We start from the raw sequence: 13,825 nt of genomic DNA, 5'->3' as shown, positions 1-13,825 counted from the left end.
TCAAATGTTTTTCCATTCCTTCACTTTCAACCTGTGTGTGTCTTTAGGTTTAAAATGAGTCTCTTGCAGGTAACAGATCCATGGTTCTTACATGTTTATCCATTCTGTCACCCTGGTTTTTTGATTAGAGCATTTAGTCTATTTACATACATAAGTGTGTACTTATTGCCATTTTGTTATTTTATGGTTGCTTTTGTAGTACTTCTTTGTTCCTTTCTTCTCTTGTTCTCTTTGTTCATGGATTCATGGCTTTCTTTAGTGATTTGGATCCCTTTCTCTTTATTTTTGGCATATCTGTCACAGGTTTTTGATTTGTGATTACCTTTAGACTTACATATAACATCTTATGCATATAGCATTCTATATTAAGTTGATGGTCATTTATGTTTGGACCCAATCTTAAAGCACTACATTTTTATCCCTCTGCCACCCACATTTTAGGTACATGGTTTCATACTTTATTTTGTGAAGTCCTTGATGGATTTTTACTGATATACTTAATTTTAGTCCTTTTGTGCAACCTACTTTTCTTACTCTTGTCTGTTGCTTATCGATAACCTTTCCACTCATAGAATCCTCTTTAATGTTTCTTGTAAGGCTGGTCATGAATTACTTCAAGTTTTGTTTGGGAAACTCCATCTCTCCTATTCTGAATGATACTTTGGCTGAATAAAGTATTCTTGGTCGCAGGTTTTTTTGTTTTTGTTTTTTTTCTTTCAGCACTTTGAATATGTATCATTTCACTCCCTTCTGGTCTGTCAAGTTTCTGCTCAAATATCAGCTAATAGCTTTATGGGGTTTCACTTGTATGTAACTGCTTTCTTTCTCTTGCTGCCTTGAAAATTATTTTCATCACTACTTTTTGCCTTGGGTTGATTTTGTTGGGCTCTCTCTGTGCCTCTTGGGTCTAGATTTGTTTCCTTCCCCAGAGTTGGAAAGTGTTTAGCTATTATTTCTTTAAATAAATTTTCTGCCCCTTTTTACTCTTGTCTCCTTCTGGGATCCTTGTAATGTGAACATTATTATGCTTAATGGTATCATTGAAGTCCCTTAATCTATTCTCTTTATTATTCTTTTCTCTCTCTTTTGTTCAGCTAGATCGCTTTCCACTACTTTGTCCTCCAGGTCACTGATCCATTCTTCTGTTTCCTCTAATCTATTCCCTATAATGTATTTTACATTTCAGTTATTGAGTTATTCATCTCTGATTGGTTCTTTTTGTTTTCTCTTTGTTGACAGTCTCAACAAGATCCTCCACTGTTTTCTCAAGTCCAGTTACTATCTTTATTACCATTACTTTAAATTCTCCAATAGGCATATTATTTACCTCCTTTTTTGTTTAGCTCTCTAGCTGTGATTTTTGTCCTGGTCTTTCATTTGGGACATATTCCTCTGTCTCCTCATTTTGTCTAACTTTGTATCCATGTGTTAGGAAAGTCAACTATAGCTCTTGCTCTTAAAAGAGGTGGCCTCATGAGGAGGAGGTTCTATAGAGCCATGCAGTGTAATGTCCCCTTTTCACCAAAACCTGACACTTCAAGGGAGTCTCATGTGTGTTTTGTGCCCTCCTGTTGTGGCTGAGACATACTTGCCTTCAGTTCAGTCATCTGCAATGGCTCTCCTTGCCTGTTTGGGCAAGATTTGGCCCCTGTGTTGCTAATGGGCCACCTTGGGACTGCCTTTGGCTTCAGTTGGGTCATACTAAGCATTTCCCAAGAGCTGTGATCACAGGGAACTGCAGGGCTCTCTTCCTGTGTTGTCCCCTGGGAAGCTTTCTTTGGTGAGTGGGGCCTGAAGTCACACCATATTTCTGCCCCCTGCCCACTTTTGAGGTCACAGTCAAACTGGTATATGTGGTTATCCTCTTCTCTACCCAGGGCAGGTGTCAGTTTGGAGTGCTGGAACACAGCCAGATATGTGGCACTGCTTTGGATGGACTTCTAAGTGTGTGTTGGCTTGAGCAGGTCCACAGGAGAATGTGGGGGCAGAGTCACTTTTAACAAGCTAGGTGGAAAGTGTTCACACTGTGTAGGTACCTGCAGGTGTCTGTGTGTCTAGGCTGGGGATAGGGGAAGGATGGTACTTGCCAGCACCTTTTTACTTACAGAAGTCTCCCAATGGTCCCTGTTCCTTCTGCACATGTTCTGAAATTAGTAAATAAATCTCCTTCCTGTATACCTCAGGTTTTTTTTTCAAATTGCTGCTTTTATGTTATAACTCAGTGGGATTGTTTGTTATCCTGTCTCTTAAGGGCAGAGACTCTATTTCCTATTGCCCTCCTGCTCTCCCAAAGCCAAACCTGCTGCTTTTTAAGATTGCAGGTGTTAAGCCCCACTGAGTGTAAGAACTTGCTAAGTTAAGCCCCTCTGTTTTTCAAAGCCAAATGTTATGGGGATTCATTTTCCCCCATGCCTGGGATGCCTGGTGTGGGACGTGCTCCTTTCCCTTCTCTGTGCCTGTGGTGTACCTCCTTCCTGCAGACAGTCTCACAGATCAGTTTGGTTCCCAACTGTATCTCTGCCCTTCCTGCCTTTTTTGATGTAGGCTCTTTTCTACACTTAGCTGTGAGGAGTCTGTTGTGTCAGTCTTTGGGTTATTTTCTGGATTATTTACACTGAGTGGGTGTTATCTAGGTGTATCCACGGGATAAGGTGAGCTTAGTATCCTGCTATTCTGCCATCTTCCCCAAATATCCTAGAAGTTTTATGGGTTTATACCTCACAAAGTTGGTCCTTAATCCATTTCGAGTTTATTTTTATGTGTGGTATAAGAAAGTGGTCCAGTTTCATTTTTCTGCATGTCTGTCCAGTTTTTCCAGAGGCATTTATTGAAGAGACTATCTTTTCTTCATTACATATTCTTGCTCCTGTGTCATAGATTAATTGACCATATAAGGATGGGTTTATTTCTAGGCTCACTAGTCTGTTCTATTGACCTATATACCTATTTTTGTACCAGTACCATACTGTTTTGATTACTCTAGCTTTGTACTATAACTTTAAACCTGGGATTGTGATACCTTTAGCTTTGTTCTTCTTCTTCAAGATTGCTTTGGGTATTTGGGGTCTCTTGTGGTTCCATACGTGTTTTAGGGTTATTCTAGTTCTGTGAAAAATGCTGTTGCTATTCACTGAAAACTTTTTAAGGAAAGAATGGGAGACAAAAATAAGGTGGCTTTTTGATTACTCTTAAAAGTTATTATTGATTATATATATCATACATATTTAAACCTCGTAACAACTGTGTATGGTAGGTTTTATCATCTTCATCTCACAGGTAAGGAAACTGAAACTCAAAGAGATTAAGTAATGTTCCCACATCTACACACCTGGTACACTTCAGAGTGAAGATTTGACACTAAGCCCATTAGACTTCAGCCCGAGGCTGGTGCTCTTCCCACTCTGCCATGCCAACTCAGCAGGACTGGGAAGGTTCTATGGCAAGTTTCCAGGACCCCAGGGTCCTGAGGGAATAGAGTAATTCACTTTTCACTTTTAAAACATAATGTTAACACATCTTTCAAAACTGATTTGCCTTTCTTCCTAAGGCTCAGTTGGAATTGCCAATATAATAGACTACCTGAGACAGACAACTCGTCAAAATTCTGAAGATGGTAGACTTGAGGAGTTATGGAACATGCTTGATCCTGAAAAGAGAGACCTGCATGTGGATCTGGAAACTTTTCACACCATCATGAAAGAATGGATGGCTTGCTGTAGAAACAAATGGTAATCATAGTCCGAGCAGGATGTGTATTCAGGTTCTGTTTTAACAACTGATTACAATTAATGCTAATCTGTTTTTTTTTCGTGTGTGTTGATGGAAATACTATAATCCGGTGCCCCTCACCCTTTAGCATGCACTGGAATCATCTAAACTGTTTATTATACCTGATTATTGCCCCCTAACGGTGATTCAGCAAGTCTGGGGAGAAGCCTGATAATTTGTATTTGTAACATGTTTTCAAGTGATAATGATGCTGATGAGTGTGCACATGGGGATGATGAGCACACTTTGAGAATGTATTATATGAATTATATTAATTCTAATAGCATTCATTTACTATGATTAGGGCAGCACATATTATTATGTTCTCACAAAGAATTGAGCTGACATAGAAGTCAAGCAAATTATTGATAATGACCAGCAAATCTCCAAATGCATTTAAACTCAGAATAAATGCCCTGTAGAGGTCAGTGGGGATAATTAGGAAGTGAATATAATTTGGAAGCCTAGGATACAGGGAAGCTAAAGGGAAAAGGGGGGAAAAAAAAGTAGTGGGATTGAAAAACAAAAAGGATGGGGCGCCTGGGTGGCGCAGTCGGTTAAGCGTCCGACTTCAGCCGGGTCACGATCTCGCAGTCTGTGAGTTTGAGCGCCGCGTCGGGCTCTGGGCTGATGGCTCGGAGCCTGGAGCCTGTTTCCGATTCTGTGTCTCCCTCTCTCTCTGCCCCTCCCCCGTTCATGCTCTGTCTCTCTCTGTCCCAAAAATAAATATACGTTGAAAAAAAAAATGTTTTAAAAGAAAAACAAAAAGGATGAATAGCACCCATGATAACAGCGCCCCTAGTGGAACCTGGAGAAGGGTTACGTTCTTTCATAGGAAGCTTGATTTCTGTGGCTTTTAATCAGCCACCAATCTCTAGCTATCAGCTCATATACAGTAGGAATTTGCTTAAAGAACCGTTCAAGCCCAATATCTGACAAAACTTTTTAATGTAGCTTAGGAAAAGATGATTGAAATGTTGTTTGCCAAAAATGAGTCAGTCATGAAAGCAAGATACATATATAAAAATATCTAGTTTTACTTGTAATCAAAGAAATGCAAATAAAGACAACATACCAGTTTTCCTCATCAGTGTGCCAAAGTGTTAAAAAAAAAATAACCCTATCCCATGTTGTCAAGGCAGGTGGAGAAATAAGCACTGTCCAGTACCTTGTTGGTAGTGGTGCAAGTTGGTACAGTTTTTTCAAGAGCTATTTAAGAATATGTACCAAACCCTTAAAAATATGTGATGGGTTTGGGCTAGTCATACAACTTAAAGAAAAATAACCAACCATATACTGCGATAGGTGTGTTTATGATAGTGATAAATACAAGCAACTTAAAAACTTTTAAATAGAGGGTCAGACTAATAAATAATTCCATACACTAGAATTTTAAATAGTCACTCAAAATTATAATTAGATACTTAACAAGAATTATATTCACATACATTCATTTCCAATAATATACCATAAATACATATGTGTAGTATAAACCCGTATTTATCAAGAAAAAAATATGCATAGGGACGCCTGGGTGGTTTAGTTGGTTAAGGGTCTGACTCTTGATTTCAGCTCAGGTCATGGTTGCATGGTTGGTGGGTTTGAGCCCCACATCAAGCTCTGCACAGACAGCGCGGAGCCTGCTTGGCTCTCTCTGCCCCTTTCCCACTTGCTCACTGTCTCTCAAATAAACATTTAAAAAACAGAAAGAAAAAGAAAAAATATGCATAAAAAATGTTGGGAAAGATATATTCCAAAATGATTATCTTTCCATGATGGTTTCAACTTTTTGTTCTCATGCATTTTCTCATTTTCCTAAAATATTTAAGTTTTATAATAAAAATATTAACCCATTATGAAATGGTTAATATTTTGGTGTGAAGGCAAAAGAAAGAAACCCTAATTTTTAGGACAGAAGTAAAGAAAAAAAATATGGAAGATATAAACACAAAATATAAGAAAAGAAACTCAAAGGGCGATGAGTGTGTAGCTAGAAATAGTAACATGGTGCATGTATGATTCTGATAGATATCTCACATTGAAACACAATGAGATGTAAGTACAAATATAGAGACTTTTGTGGCTGTTCCAGAGAGGTATTCTAAGGATATAGCACTCAGATTAAGTAAAACTTAGATTAAGTTTTAATCTAAAACTTAAAGTTTAGATTAAGTAAAACTTAAATCATAGTATAGAGACTCTTAAAAAGGAAATGGTTGAAATTTTAATATGTTTATTTTGAGGGTTAGAACTAGAGTTTGGGTACTCGACAGCAGTCTATAGAGCGCTTTCCCCAGCTTTCAGGAGTAAATGCTCAAAGTACAATTTGTTTAGGTTCTACCTGGTTTTCTAAGAGAAAAGAAAAATGATAGCCTCATAAATATGTCCTAAGTATTAGTTGTTTATGCCTTTTCCTTCCCAACTGTTTAATCCCACAGTATTCCCATCTCTGTTAAGTGTCCACTTACTACTCCAAACTATATTGACTTTCTAACCCATTGAGACCTCACATCCCTAGTCATAGCTGCCGCACGTCATCACCTGCCTACTTCTGCATGCTCATTTTCTTTTTTGTGTTAGATTAAAAGTTTATGGGAGACAGAGGTAATGCCTAATGTTTCTTTTCTATTACTCTATCTCAGCACAGTGTTGAGCTCCAAATAGTTGCTAAGTGAAAAGATAGTTTTAAATTCAGAAAGAAATACTTGAATAGAAAAGTGCAGAGCATATCTGAAAAATTAGCTGAGGTTTGGGCCGGCAGGGAATCCTAGCTCATTGCTTTGTTTTGTTTTGGTTGCAGGGAAGGAATGAGTACTGGATCAAGTGGCAGGATTGATGATTCTGGTTTTGAACAGGACAGCATCAAATCAAGCAGAGCAAGTATGTATGTGTTTCTTCCGGTTTTTTCTGCCTCTTTCTTGTGGTTTGGAGAAATGGATTTTTCATAAAACACTCTTGTATGTGTTTCAGTTAAGATGACCACAGATAAAACAGAATCTACGTCATGGAGCTTCGAGGCTTTGGGTGGAGATGTGTCTAAAGGAGTCTTGTAAGCATTCTTATTTGTGATGCTTTCACAAGTGCCTCAACTTTTCTGACTTATTTTTCTCATTTATTTCATAGATCTACATATTTTACTTATGATAAAGCCACGTGTGTGTGTGTGTGTGTGTGATAGAGCTAACAAATCTTCTTGTAGACTCTTTTTAACTATTCTATCCCAATTGCATTAGAATAAATTTCACCAGGAACGCAATTTATATAAGACTAGTATTATATAAATTAACATTTTAGCATTTTATCACTAATAAAACCCTTCTCCTTCATTAACTTCATGTGTTTTCCGTGGAAAACAAGTTCCATTTGAGGTAGAGTTATGACATTGACATTACGCTCTTTGGGGAATTGTTTTTAAAGCACCTCTTTAATAGATACTTCTAGATATGAATGAGAAAAGCTGTTTTCTGCTAAATGTGTGTGTTTTAGATATCAAGGAGAGGCAATTCTGTTTCTCCCTTATTTTATCCTTAACACTTTACGTTTGCCCATGCTAAAAGGTATAGTAGGAAACACGTACCCAACCTGGGCTAAGCACTGGCATCAGATGGCAAAGAGGAAGAGAAGGCCTGGGACTCCATGAAACATGTGGCCTAGACTCTCAAAGGGTCCATTATCTAATGCTGAGGCAAGGGTGACACAAACACGAACAAGCTGTAGGAAATTTTAGGAAAGGTGAATACTAAGTTGTGAGCTACAGGCTAGTTTCCTAGTTAAAGGCCTGTTAAAACTTGTCAGGATCCCTTGACTGAAAGAGTAACAATGTGTTGATTTATTTCAGAATCTCTCCTAACCAAGCCAGAAATAGGAAACTTTATTGTAGGCAGAGATAAATGTTAGGCGTGAAGTAGAAAAAGAATAAACAAAAGCTGTGACAGCCAACTTCACAACTGGCAGATGCTGAATATTTGACAATTCTGGAAAAATCTTTGCTGCTGTAACAAATGCTTGAATACGTATTTATTCTATAAATGGACTGCACTTATTTATAAGGATGGAAAAGGAGAAAGTAGAAAATCGCACAGTGATACTGTATTTGGATTGGAAGGGATTGGAGATGTTGAAGATTACTCTCATTCATTCTTTCCCCTGCAGAGAGGTGTCTCATTTGATTACCTATGCAGCAGACCTACATTTTAACAGGCAGAAATTGGAGGAAGAAAATAATAAGTTAAAACTGGCATTAGAAACCTTGGAAGAAGCTAACTGCCAGTTATCAGAAGAGTGTACTGAATTGCGCCTTCAGATAAAAAGGTGAACCATAGAGAGGGGTATGGTGCTCTGGGAGCTTTCCATCCTTTTTTTCCTTTTTTAAAAAAAAAAATCTATTTTTAAAATTGGGTTATAATTCACACAGCATAAAATGTACCCTTTTAAGGTGTACAATTCAGTGGTTTTAAAAGAAATTATTTTTGGGGCGCCTGGGTGGCTCGGTTGGTTAAGCGTCCAACTTCGGCTCAGGTCATGATCTCATGGTCTGTGAGTTCGAGCCCCGTGTTGGGCTCTGTGCTGACAGCTCAGAGCCTGGAGCCTGTTTCCGATTCTGTGTCTCCCTCTCTCTCTGCCCCTCCCCTGTTCATGCTCTGTCTCTCTCTGTCTCAAAAATAAATAAACATTAAAAAAATGTTTTTAAATAAAAAATAAATAAATAAATAAATAAATAAATGAAATTATTTTTGATGTTTATTTATTTTTGAGAGAGACAGACCATGAGCAGGTGAGGGGCAGAGAGAGGGAGACACAGAATCTGAAGCAGGCTCCAGGCTCTGAGCTGTCAGCACAGAGCCCAACGTGGGGCTCAAACCCAGGAACAGTGAGATCATGACCTAAGCCAAAGTTGGATGCTTAACCTACTGAGCCACCCAGGTGTCCCCAAAAAAGCTCATACCTTTTAGCAGTCACTCCCCATTTCCCTTTCCCTCAATCCCTGGCAACCACTAATCTACTTTCTGTCTCTATGGATTTACCTGTTCTGGATATTTTGCATAAATAGAACCATACCATATGTGACCTTTGTGTCTGGTTTCTTTCACTTAGCATAATGTTGTCACAGTTCCATGTTGTAGCATGGAGCTTCATTCCTTTTTATGGCTGAATATTCCATTGTATGGGTGTATACATTTTGTTCATCCATTCATCAGATAATGGACATTTAGAGTGTTTCCACTTTTTGGCTATTACAAATGCTGCTGCTATGAACTTGTCTATATAAGTTTTTGTGTGGATATATGCTTTTAGTTCTCTTGGGTATATCCCCAGAAGTGAAATTGCTGTGTAGTGACTTGTACTTAACATTTTGAAGAACTGCCAAACTGTTTTCCAGAGCAGCTGTACTATTTTAGATTTTTGCCAGCAATGTTTGTCAGTTCATTTCTAGCAATGATATTTTTTATGTCATTTAAGGCAGTGTTGTCTATATAAGGCCAATATGCCTATTGACCGAGTGTGGATCTCTCCAAAGTATTTTGTGGTTCAGTTGAACTCTTACTCTATGCAAATTCCCATGGTAAGTATAGTAGATCCTTCAGTGACACAGATTTGATCTGCATGGGTCCACTTACACATGGATTTTCTTCAGTAAATACGGTACAGTACTATCAATGTATTTTTCTTCCTTATGATTTTATTAAGGATTTATTTTCTCTAGCTTACTTTATTTGGATAGAACATGGTATCTAATATATATCACATAGAAAATATGTGTTAATTGACTATGTTATTGGCAAGACTTCTGGTCAACAGTAGGCTATTGGCTGTTAAGTTTTGGGGGAGTCAGAAATTGTACACAGATTTTTAATGAAGGTCGACACACTTAACCCCCATGTTGTTCAAGGGTCAACTCTATTATGAGAGATTCATTAGTGAGTCAGATTTAAAATGTGCTTTCAGGGTATCTGATAAAGTTGATGGATGATAAGAAAATTCATGACTTTAGCTTAAGATAAAAAGGAATAAAGAACCGAGAAGACATACCACATGGTATCAAGCACTGGGGAAATGCGTTGCAAGGAGATGCTTGAACTTCAGGAAGAAAAGCAACAATTTTCTAAAAAGTTCTGCATTTAAAGATGTTTAGGTGCTAAAATTGTGAACAGAAGAGTTCTAAATTAACTTGAAAAGACAGTAGAATATCCTGACCATGGATTCTTTCCCTCATAATTTTTGACTAGCCAGTCTAGCCTCAAAGCCAATCTATAAAGTAAATAAAAAGAAATGATTACTTTAAGCTTTCTCCTTTCCACAATGGGTTTATTTATTACATATCTGAGATAAAATAATTCAAAGTTTCTCTTAAAAATCTATGCCTTGGATGAATGTGCCAGGGAGAATATTTGGTTGTAAGCACTAGAAGCTGACTGTAGTTAGCATAAGCAGTGAAGAAATGTACTAGAAAGGAATTGAATAACTCACAGAATGGACAGAAAGCCTAGAGAATCTGGATGGGCAGCCAGAATGCTTAGTGTCCACAAAATTAAGCCCTTTGTATCCTCTTCCTTCCCCTGATCCTTCAGAAAGGGCTCTGCTTCCTTTCATTGAGTGGTTGTCCCATCATTTGCCTCCTATATTAACTGTGTGTGGATGGGAGGAACCCCGTGTTACTCATCCTGGTCACCCTAGTGCTCAGTAGAATGTCTGCCATAGAACAACTCTGTCATTTGTCCACAGGTCTGCCAGCCAGAAACCTTTTTCTCCTGTCTTTCTCTGCCTTCACTTCTAAATCAAATAGCAAGTCCTGTTAATTTTACCTCCTTTATATTCCTCAAGTAGGTTTACGTCTTTCTTTTCCTATATCTACTACTTAGTTCAACTCAACATCATCTTTTACCTGGATCACTACAGCAACCTCCTGATTAGTCTCCCTACGTTTCTAAAACTAGTGCCACACAGGCAGGAATGCTCTTTCTAAATGCCAGTCTGCCACATCATGCCCTTGCTTTAAATACTTCCATGGATCCCTGTCACCTTCAAGATGTAATCCAATTGGCAGAACCGTTCTTGAGGGGGCCTCTGTTGCCTTATCTCTATTCCCACTTTCTACTCTAGGCTCTAACAACATCTAATTGCTTGAAGTCCCTCAATGGGCTTCTGTTTGTTCTCTCCCTCTCCCCGCCCTCCCCCCCAATCCCCATTATTTGAGCTGTCTGCCATTTACACAGTGTCTACAGAACTTGGATTCACTCCAATCTTGGTTCATATCACACTGTGTTATAATTACGATTTCTGTTTACCCTTCTAGTCTATAAACTCCAGGAGGGTAGAGTTCTCATATTTGGATTCACTTTGGCTTCTTTAGTGCTTAGCATAACGCCTGGCACAGAGTTGCAGCTCCATGAACATTTGTTGAATGATCAACGTAATTCCTTAGTAAGGAAGAAAAATGTACCTTCTATGAGACCCTGCTCAGAAAACAGTTTATAATCCAGTGGGAGTACAAATAGGCAATTCCATGCTATGGATTACCATAATTCATTTAATAGGTTTCTTTTTGTTGGAAATTTAGGTTGTTTCCAATGCTTTGGTATTGTAAACAATGCTATAATAAACTTCTAAAGGAAAATGAATAGACACTATATAGACAACTATAGTTGTCCTCTCCTTCATTAGTTTGTAACTGCTACAAGGGCAAGGACCATGTCCCTTGTTCACCATCATAGGCCTTCTTGCAGGGTAGAGCACCTGGAACATGGTATTATTCAATAAATATGTATAGAATTGCATTAAATAATATTACATCTTAGTAGAAGGAAAGAACCATGTGATTCAGCCAGTGATGAATTTCAAAGGGAGACTCCAAATCTTTATCTTCAAGAATGTTTGTTTCCTTCTATCTCTCTTCCCCCACCAAAGCTCCCCACAAAATCTCTTTCTTTTCAAAGGGCTGTGAAAGATCATGGGTATATTTTTACTATTGTTGGTATCTGGTTTAAGCCTTTAGTGGTTTTCAACTTGGGTCCAAAAATAGTCCTTGGCTTTACTTTGTATCTTTGACAGTTATATTTGAGGTTTTGCTCATTGGCTTCCTCCCCACCCCCACCCCCACAGTGCCCACCAGGCTAATATGAGAACGAATCTGTTAAAAGAAGAACTGGAGGAACTGAAAATTAGTATGAATGCTTCAGAAGAGCAGAAGACCATGATTGTAGCTCAGAACAAACAATTAGTAAGTCATCCAAGTACTTTGAAATTGGCATATAGTTTACATAACTGATAGCCAAGAGGGTTTATTTGGAGGCAAAACTCAGAAGTCAGTAGGCTGATAAATGAATTGGTAATACCTTAGAAAAGTAAAGGCAATTTAAATAAAAATTTGGAAGAAAAAAAAGAAAAGTAAAGGCAAATAGGATAGACTGTTTTTCTTTTCAACCAAGATTAAAATTCTTTACAAATTACTCAATCCTATCCACAATGGTTCGTGAAGACCTACATCTCTGGAATGCCTCCAGAAGTTGATATGTGAATTTGTAAATAACTAATGCTAAAAACCACTTGAATTTTCTTTAAAAAAATTCTCTATCAAATTTTCAGCTTTTTCTCAAGAAAGGTTTTCAAAAAATTCATTATCCCCATACTTATTTCTACTTAGATAACTGAGTACTTATGAATTTAGTAATCTAAGAAGCCCCATAAATCAGTCCTTACACTAAATAAACACAGGCTTATAATTTTTAGAGCAAAACATTATTTAGACAAAGCTTTACCTCAACTGCCAAAAAAAAGTAGTTATTTTTATTGAGAATGTTAAACCATTTTGGTAATAATCTTTAGAGCTTTAGTAATAATCTTCAAAATCCTTCTATATGCCAGCAGTATTCTACCATTGCTAATGATGGTGGGATCAGCTACAAGTCATTCAGACTAATTCATTTTTAGATGTATTAGCCATTAGGACAGTTGGACTCCAGGCCTGTGTCACTGCCACAACCAACACAGCTTAGCTTAGCTCAGCTCTTGCCTCAATAGCAAAATGTGAGGACTAGACTCATTGTCAGGTGACTCTGAACATCTCTGTGGATGCAGTACAGGAAAGACTCAATTTGGGACCACACAGGAACTTCTATGTTGAGGAAATGTTGAGAAATGGTCAAGTAGCCACTCTTGGGAGTCAGACTGCTGGCATACAAGTCCTGCCTCTGACAGCTGTGTAACTTTAGGCAAACCATGTAACCTCTTTAACCTTTAGTGTCCTCACAAGTAAAAGTAACATAATAGTACTACCTGCCCTCGCTGGGAGGGCTAAATAAGTTAATACATGAAAAGAATCAATGTCCTCTTTCTTCCTAGGACTCAATATTGTTAGCTGCTACTGTTAAAAGTGCTGAGCCCTAGACATGCAATCCTAACCTTGTGTAATTTATAGTGTTTTACAATTTCAAAAGAATTTTTACTACTTTATTTAGTTGGTTGCCACAGAAATTCTGTGAAGTAAAAGCAGAAGGTGCTATTCTTCAGTTAAAAAAAATTAATAGTTATAGGTAAAGTCCAGAGATGTTTTGATTATTTAAAGTCAATAAGTGTAGAGCTACAACTTAACTCAGGTCTTCAGATTCCAATTATGTGGTGTGTGTGTTCTTTCATTCTTGTACAAATGACATCTTAACCTGAGATGTTTCTCCTTTTATTTTTATATTACATAGGTAATACCTGTTCACTCTATAAAATGAGGAAATGCATATTAACAAAGAAAAAATAAAACCCCACAAAAATCCTTACCTTATCCACAAGATTTCCTATTAATGTTTTGGCATATATCTTGTCCTAGAATATTTTTATTCTTGTGGTTCTGAATTTGGGGCTCTTAATGATGAAATGGCTTTTGATATTTGTATGTTCTGGTAATACTGAATCTGAGAATATCAACAACTTCAAGTAGAAAGCTAGAACTTTTCGTGATTTCAGGGTGCCATTTTAAATAGATGAATTCACACTACCTGTCATAAGTGGGTGGCAGGAAAGTAGCAAGGAAAGAAGCTATATTATTCCTTTTTTGGTTTTCCTCTTT

General features: G+C 37.7%; 1 protein-coding gene across 1 annotated transcript in view; it reads left to right on the top strand.

Annotated features, from left to right (window-relative positions):
* Window positions 1-13,825, top strand: part of IRAG2 (inositol 1,4,5-triphosphate receptor associated 2) — a 128,904-nt gene that overhangs the window by 31,592 nt on the left and 83,487 nt on the right. The window contains exons 3-7 of the mRNA XM_086713834.1: window positions 3,548-3,728; window positions 6,569-6,648; window positions 6,739-6,817; window positions 7,921-8,079; window positions 11,869-11,986. Of these exons, the coding sequence (XP_086569960.1) occupies window positions 3,548-3,728; window positions 6,569-6,648; window positions 6,739-6,817; window positions 7,921-8,079; window positions 11,869-11,986 (617 nt within the window). The remainder of the gene's footprint in view (window positions 1-3,547; window positions 3,729-6,568; window positions 6,649-6,738; window positions 6,818-7,920; window positions 8,080-11,868; window positions 11,987-13,825) is intronic.

This window comes from Puma concolor, chromosome B4 (genome assembly GCF_028749965.1).
Source record: "Puma concolor isolate L17-30 chromosome B4, mPumCon1.1.hap2, whole genome shotgun sequence".
NCBI lineage: Eukaryota > Metazoa > Chordata > Mammalia > Carnivora > Felidae > Puma > Puma concolor.
Note: the sequence above shows the minus strand (reverse complement) of the source record. Positions and strands in the feature narration are given on the sequence as shown.